Source organism: Osmerus mordax, chromosome 3, assembly GCF_038355195.1.
Source record: "Osmerus mordax isolate fOsmMor3 chromosome 3, fOsmMor3.pri, whole genome shotgun sequence".
Lineage (NCBI taxonomy): Eukaryota > Metazoa > Chordata > Actinopteri > Osmeriformes > Osmeridae > Osmerus > Osmerus mordax.
Genome location: NC_090052.1, coordinates 1,794,617 through 1,802,755, shown reverse-complemented (window position 1 = coordinate 1,802,755; position 8,139 = coordinate 1,794,617). Strand labels below are relative to the sequence as shown.

The following is an 8,139-nucleotide window of genomic DNA, read 5'->3' as shown; positions in this document are numbered from 1 at the left end:
GCCCTAGTTCTGGTTCTGAGCCGCCTTCAGCTCATAACCATAAATGTTCCATAAAAGTTAGATCAAAACAAGTGTGCACAACAACAGCAATGAGCTCCCTTAGTCTGAGGCCCGTGTGTGTAGTGTGTGTGTCTAGTGTCTATGGAGACTTAAGCACGGGATTGGGGTCAGCATGTCCAGGCTAATAACTGCACTAATAACTTTGCTAGATGAACTGTGTTTGCGATAAAGGCTCTAGTTTATTCCCATTTAGTCCCAGCAGTGCATGGCATTCGACAGGGTAGCGTTAACAAGCTCCAAGTTTGCAGCTCGGCGCTGTGTTTGGATGGGGACGGGGAGCTGTTTAGCTTTAGGGCTCATGCGATTGTTCAGACAGAGGTACAACAACTTCATCCCATTTCTCCAGACCCCTGTTTGGTGTGTTTGACCTACATCCCCCTGTAAAGACCCTCTGTGTGTGTGTGTGTGTGTGTGTGTGATCAGAGCGCCTCTAGACTACAATGCTCTGTCTGGGGGAGAGACATCAACACAAAGGTGTGCCTGGGAAAGAGAGGAGCCTGGCCAGCAGGCTTAACACAGCGTGTCTGAGGCCTGCTGGTGGTGTTGGGGTTGTGTGCGTGTCTGTGTGTGTGTGTGTGTGGGGGGGGGGGGTTAACTTAATAGATGTTAAAATATCCTGTTTGGAAAATGGTCCTGGTGCTGACCTTGGCTGTGGTCCAGACTAATCAGATCTTTGTTTTAAAAGCATGTCTGGCTTCCTGCTGAGGTTTCTAACAAAGACCTCTCCCCCCATCCCCACCGCCCCCCCCCCACCCCCCCTCCAGCCCCCTCCCAGCCCCCTAGAGGAACACACTGCATTCCTGATCGTGCTCCATCTCCCTGAGCAACGACATCTCTCTCCTTCTCTCTATCTCCCTCCCCTGTCCTGTCTCTCTGACACACACACACAGCACAGCACACACATGGACACGAGCACACTGAAAAACACACACACACACACAGCACACACAATGGACACAAGCACAATTAAACACACACACACACTGCAGCTGAAGCCCTCAGACTGCAGAATCTTTGTTGTGCTTCTGTGGAGGAATTCTAAAACCAACTGCGTCCAGAAGCTCCAACCTGTGCATCCAGCTTCAAACAAGTAGAACAGCGCGGAGTTGAGTTAAAGTGGAAACACTAGAGGCTGTAGACTGAAGCCTTCTTTAAGGTTTCAGTGCCATGTTGATCGTTTCTGATCCTCTCCTCTTCTCCCTGATGTTCTATTTCGAGAGGAGGACGTTCCCCACAGCTGTGGCTGAGGGGGAGAGGGGAGAGAAAAACAGAGAGGGAGGGATGTGGGGGGAGAGAGAGAGGGAGAAATGTGGAGAGAAAAAGAGTGGGAAGTGGAGAAAGGGAGAAAGAGAAAGAGAGGGGTGTGGGGAGAGAGGAAGAGAAAAAGAGTGTTGTGTAGAGAGAGGGAGAGAGGGATGGTGGGAAGAGAGAGAGGGAGAGATGGGGGGAGGCGAGAGAGAGGAGAGATGTTGGGAGAGATGGGGGGAGTGAGAGAGGGAGAGATGTTGGGAGAGATGTGGGGAGGAGAAGAGAGGGAGAGATGTTGGGAGAGAGAGCAGCAGAGAGACGTGGGTGTGAGGGGTGTGTCTGAGGGCGTCTCCCCAGCAGCCAGCCTGTTATTACTGCCTCGTCTGAGTCCTGGAACACAGGCTGCTTTTCCATCTGCTGGTCAGGTGGTCATGGACCTGCAGCTGTGTGGCTTTACTGGAGTCTCCACCCCACATGTGTGTGTGGGTGTGTTTATATATATGTGTGTGTGTGTGTGTGTTTATATATATGTGTGTGTGTGTGTGTGTGTCGGAATGCTTTGTCCATGTTTGTAAATGAGATGTTTGCTGAAGATCACTGCTAACGTTCCATGAGCTGTTTCTGGTGGTTTGTCCTTAACTCGGGCTGTCAGATTTGCTCTGGAGACGGAGGGCCGTGAGGGGAGGGCTGGTCTGGTCTGGACGGGATGGAGAGGAAGCAGGCCGTGCTGAGCGTGGCGTTCCGCTACCTGGAGACCTACAGAGACCTGCTGCAGGAGGAGACCGAGCACTCCAACACCTTCCCCAAGGTAACACACTCACACACACACGGTCATACACACACACACACACACACACACACACACTCAGTCATACACACACTCACACACACACACGGTCATACACACACACACACTCAGTCATACACACACTCACACACACACGGTCATACACACACACACACACACACAGTCATACACACACACACACACACTCAGTCATACACACACTCACACACTCAGTCATACACACACTCACACTCACACACTCACACACACACACACACTCAGTCATACACACACACACAGTCATACACACACAGTCATACACACACAGTCATACACACACACACACTCAGTCATACACACACACACTCAGTCACACACACTCTCACACACACACACTCATACACACACACACACACAGTCATACACACACACCACACTCAGTCATACACACACTCACACACACACACTCACACACACAGTCGCACACGCTCCCTGCACGGGTTCTGGGCAGGGCTGTTGATGTTGGCCGTCTGGTGGTGGACCTGACTCAGCTCAACTGTCCTGGGAAAGTGGAGCTGATTACAGGAACAACACACACCTTCCTCTCTCTCTCACACACACACACCTTCCTCTCTCTCTCACACACACACACACACACACACACCACACACACCACACCTTCCTCTCTCTCTCACACACACACACCTTCCTCTCTCTCTCACACACACACACCTTCCTCTCTCTCTCACACACACACACCTTCCTCTCTCTCTCACACCACACACACCTTCCTCTCTCTCTCACACTACACACACATCTTCCTGTCTCTCTCTCTCACACACACACACACACACACTTTCCTCTCTCACAGACACACACACACACACACACCTTCTTCTCTCTCTCTTGCTCTCTCTCTCTCTCTCTCTCTCTCTCTCTCACACATCTTCCTGTCTCTCTCTCTCACAACACACACTTTCCTCTCTCACACACACACACCTTCCTCTCACACACACACACTTACACGTCAACCTTCCTCACACACACATAACTCTCATACTGTCTTACACAGGAAAACACGCCTCAGACTTGGTCTGGGTCTTGGCAGGTTGTTAATGTGGTGTGTGTGTGTGTGTGTACCAGGACCTGTACATGCTAGCTGTCCAGGAGTTGAGTCGTCTCCCCTGAGCTGGTGGAGGACGTTCTCAAACTGCAGCGTTGGACCGAGATCCTGCACTGCCCGTAAGACACACACACACTGACCACCACACACACACTGACCACCACACACACACACTGACCACCACATACTGACCACCACACACACACACTGACCACCACACACTAACCCTCACACACACTGACCACCACACCCATACATACACACACACTGACCACCACATCCATACACACACACACTGACCCACCACACACATACATACACACTGACCACCATATCCATACACACACACACACACAATGACCACCACACACGCACATCCAGCCTGGTGTTGCTGTGCCGCAGGGTTAGCGTAAGAGAGAGAGATGGTGAGGGCAGGCTGGTGTCGCTCTGCCGCAGGTCCGAGGAGGAGCGTGAGGGCAGCAGGAAGCAGGTTCGTCCTCTGTTCCGCCAACTTCAGACGCATCGACGCCTGTCTGCTAGCCTCGCCAGGCCTTCAGGGGCTCCGACGAGAGTGAGTCTCCCTCCGCTCACTCCCACCACACGCCCTCACACCCCAACACAGGGTCCTAACCCCACGCCCTCACACCCAACACAGGGTCCTAACCCCACGCCCTCACACCCCACACAGGCTCCTAACCCCACGCCCTCACACCCCACACAGGGTCCTAACCCCACGCCCTCACACCCCACACAGGGTCCTAACCCCACGCCCTCACACCCAACACAGGGTCCTAACCCCACGCCCTCACACCCCACACAGGCTCCTAACCCCACGCCCTCACACCCAACACAGGGTCCTAACCCACGCCCTCACACCCCACACAGGGTCCTAACCCCCACGCCCTCACACCCAACACAGGGTCCTAACCCCACGCCCTCACACCCAACACAGGGTCCTAACCCCACGCCCTCACACCCCCACACAGGGTCTTACCCCACGCCTCACACCCAATACAGGGTCTTAACCCCACGCCCTCACACCCAACACAGGGTCCTAACCCCACGCCCTCACACCCAACACAGGGTCCTAACCCCACGCCCTCACACCCCACACAGGCTCCTAACCCCACGCCCTCACACCAACACAGGGTCCTAACCCCCACGCCCTCACACCCCACACAGGGTCCTAACCCCACGCCCTCACACCCAACACAGGGTCCTAACCCCACGCCCTCACAACCCCACACAGGCTCCCTAACCCCACGCCCTCACACCCAACACAGGGTCCTAACCCCACGCCCTCACACCCCCCACAGGGTCCTAACCCCACGCCCTCACACCCCACACAGGGTTCTAACCCCACGCCTCACACCCAACACAGGGTCCTAACCCCACGCCCTCACACCCAACACAGGGTCCTAACCCCACGCCCTCACACCCAACACAGGGTCCTAACCCACGCCCTCACACCCAACACAGGGTCCTAACCCCACGCCCTCACACCCAACACAGGGTCCTACACAGACTGATGCTGGGTGTGGTGTGTGTGTGTGTGCAGGTCTTCTGCAGGGTGTACACCCCAGACCACTCGTACGTGACCATCCGCAGCCGTCTGTCTGTGTCGGGTGGGGGAGATCCTGGCTCTAGTGAAGGAGAAACTGCAGTACAGCGAGGACCAGCCCACCCAACCTGGCAACCTCATCCTGGTGGCAGTCACCTCGGCCGGAGGTAGGACACACACACACACTATACACAAACGTATGCACACACACTCTACACGCACAACGCATACTATACACATATGCGTGCTCCACAACTCTACGAACACAGATGACAACAGCTCTAGCATTGATCTTGTCAGCATATCCATGAAGTTGATCTGTGTCTGTGTATTGATTTCTAACCTTGTTCCGTGTGTGTGTGTGTTATCAGAGAAGGCAGTGTTCCGCCCCAGTGATGAGGCTGTGTTCACTACCCTGGGCGTCAACACACACCTGTTCGCCTGCGAGCCCTCTGAGCTGGACACCCTGGTGAGTCCCACCTACACAACACACCTGGGAGTGTGTGTGTGTGTGTGTGTGTGTGTAGGTGTATGAAAGTGTATAGTGTGCGTATGTGTGTGTAAGTGCCTGTAAAGATACGTAGCTAATGAAGCGAGCCAGTTGATGAAAACAAAGCCCTCACCGCCAGCCCCCTCCTTCCTGTCTAGCTGCCACTACCTGAGGAGATCCACTGGTCGCCTGGCGACAGCAAATTACACGACATGAGCGCTGAGGAGGTAGCCAATCAGCTGGTCACGTTCGACCTGGAGCTCTTCAGCTGTGTCCATGAGGTCAGTCCGACGCTACAGAAGTCACTCTGCAGTCTGAGCATGCTCACTGAAGAAAGTGTGTGTTTTGCTGAAAGCTGATTAAATTATTTTCTTTTGATAACTTAAATAGTGAATTGACTTTGCAGTACATTTTGGCATGCGTTAGGGAAGCATATCTCATTGTTTTGCATTGCGCGATCTTTTTTATTCGTGGAAAAAACGATATGTAAACATATTTTTATTCTTCCTCTGTGGTTGCGGTGTGCAGGTGGAGTTTGTGTGCTACGTGTTCCACGGCGAGCAGGCTCGCTGGCGCCCCCTCAACCTGGAGCTGGTACTGCAGCGCTGCAGCGAGGTGCAGCACTGGGTCGCCACGGAGATCCTGCAGTGCCAGTCACTGCCCAAGAGGGTGCAGCTGCTCCGCAAGTTCATCAAGATCTCAGCCCTGTGAGTCCTGGCTCCAGCCCCTGACCCCTGACCTCTGACCCCCCACACAGGGCTGAGGCAGTTTGTAGCACTAGCTGAGTTCGTCTGAGTGCCCAGTTGTAAATGGTGTGTGTGTGTTCCAGGTGTAAGCAGCAGCAGGACCTGCTGTCTTTCCTAGCTGTGGTTCTGGGGCTGGACAACCCTGCCGTCAGCCGTCTGCGACTCACCTGGGAGGTAAACACCGCACACACACACACTCACACACACACACCCACACACAAGCAAACCCAACACGCCAACAAACACTTCTATCAACACTCACTAACAGTTCTGTTGAACACACTTGTTGTCTTATTGGATTGAATAGTAACCACAGGTCCATCTCTCTCTCTCTCTGCGTGTGTGTGTGTGTTTGTCTGCGTGTGTGTGTGTGTGTGTGTGTGCATGTGTCAGGGTCTGCCTGGGAAGTTCCGGAAGCAGTTCCAGCAGTTTGAGAGCATCGCAGTGAGTTCACGCCCCCCTGTTGTGTGCTGTTCTGTAGCTGTGTACCTGAGAACAGCTCCGAGTGAACCTGTTCTCTGTACCTGGAGAACAGCTCCGAGTGAACCTGTTCTCTGTACCTGGAGAACAGCTCCGAGTGAACCTGTTCTCTGTACCTGGAGAACAGCTCCGAGTGAACCTGTTCTCTGTACCTGGAGAACAGCTCTGAGTGAATCTGGACGTGTCTGTTCCAGGATCCCTCCCGGAACCACAAGTCCTACAGGGGACCTGATGTCCAGCCTGCGGGCCGCCCCTCATCCCGTTCACCCCTCTGCTGCTCAAAGGTGAGGCGGCCACATCCACCAATCACCACCACCAGATTTGGGTTTTTATTAAACATCAGTATACTTTCAGTTGCCCACGCTTAGATCCAAGGCACACATCATATCTTCTACAGACGAAATAGTAAGTGTTAGTCTGCTGTTCAAGGGCTCTGTGTGACCATGACACACTCACACTCTCACACACACACAGACACACACACACACACCCTCGCACACACACAGACAACGTTGATCAAACAGAGGCAAGCCTGTGTAATCCCCCATTACCCTGCCACTCACACACACACACATACTCACACAGCACCCTCTCACCCACCAGCTGTTGACCAGATGTGAGCTTATCCCCCCCCCCCCCCCACACACACACACACACCTAGCCAGTGTGTCAGTGCTGTGTTTGGAGGTACACAGCAGTCTGGACCTCCGCCTCTCTCATTAACTCTCCTGGGTAACGATGCCTGCATGCTGGGTCTGCTCACACACACCTCAACCACACACACGCACACCTCACACACACCTCTCTGACACACACACCTCAGGACAGCTCCGCATGCTGCCGTCTTCCCGCTGGGCTAAACACACATACACCCCCCCCCCCCCCCCACACACAGGTCTCCTACCTTCTATATCTTCTCCTACATGGTTTTCTTCTCTGGCCCGTGTGGCCTCCTCCCTCTAGGGGGTGTGGTTTGTGGCTCCTCCTCTAGGAGGTGTGGTTTGTCTTGTCTGTCAGGCTCGTTCAGGCGTCAGACCACTGGGAGCCTCTTATCTGAGTGTGTTTCCCTTCAACACCACAGACCAGCGTATTAGATCATCCATACAGACACCCCTCCCCCTCTCTTTATCCCTTACTCACTCACACACTCACACTCAGACCCTCTTTTGCACACACAGATACACACACACATACTGTAAACACACACACACACATACTGTACACATACACACACACGGATAGACACACATACTGTACACACACATACTGTACACATACACACAAACACAGATACACACACATACTGTACACATACATCTTCCTCTTTGACCTTGGTGAGGGGAATTGCCAGAATATTCCTTTAATGTTGAGTGTTGGGTCTGTGTAACATGCCTGTGATGCTGGTGGAGGTTTGTGTGAGTAGAGGCTGTGAGTACAGTGGCTTGTGACGGTCTGACTGGATGGATCTTTAGATGGATGATTTATCAATTGTGGTAAAGAATTTACCTCTCAGTGAACAATCCAGGCAGAAAATAAATGTCTAAGTCTGTGTGTATGCATATTAAATATTCCTGTGTGTGTGTGTGTGCATATTAATCTTTCTGTGTGTGTGTGAGTGCTGGTTTTACAGAAGCAGCTCTCCAT

At 53.2% G+C, this 8,139-nt stretch overlaps 1 protein-coding gene across 1 annotated transcript in view; it reads left to right on the top strand.

The window, feature by feature from the left end:
• rapgefl1 (Rap guanine nucleotide exchange factor (GEF)-like 1) overlaps positions 1 to 8,139 on the top strand; it is a 19,251-nt gene that overhangs the window by 2,005 nt on the left and 9,107 nt on the right. Inside the window, 16 exon segments of the mRNA XM_067230883.1 lie at positions 1,989 to 2,116; positions 3,239 to 3,277; positions 3,279 to 3,337; positions 3,621 to 3,726; positions 3,728 to 3,757; positions 3,759 to 3,789; positions 4,778 to 4,836; positions 4,838 to 4,946; positions 5,151 to 5,248; positions 5,428 to 5,550; positions 5,798 to 5,976; positions 6,099 to 6,189; positions 6,409 to 6,459; positions 6,690 to 6,719; positions 6,721 to 6,741; positions 6,743 to 6,779. Of these exon segments, the coding sequence (XP_067086984.1) occupies positions 1,989 to 2,116; positions 3,239 to 3,277; positions 3,279 to 3,337; positions 3,621 to 3,726; positions 3,728 to 3,757; positions 3,759 to 3,789; positions 4,778 to 4,836; positions 4,838 to 4,946; positions 5,151 to 5,248; positions 5,428 to 5,550; positions 5,798 to 5,976; positions 6,099 to 6,189; positions 6,409 to 6,459; positions 6,690 to 6,719; positions 6,721 to 6,741; positions 6,743 to 6,779 (1,191 nt within the window).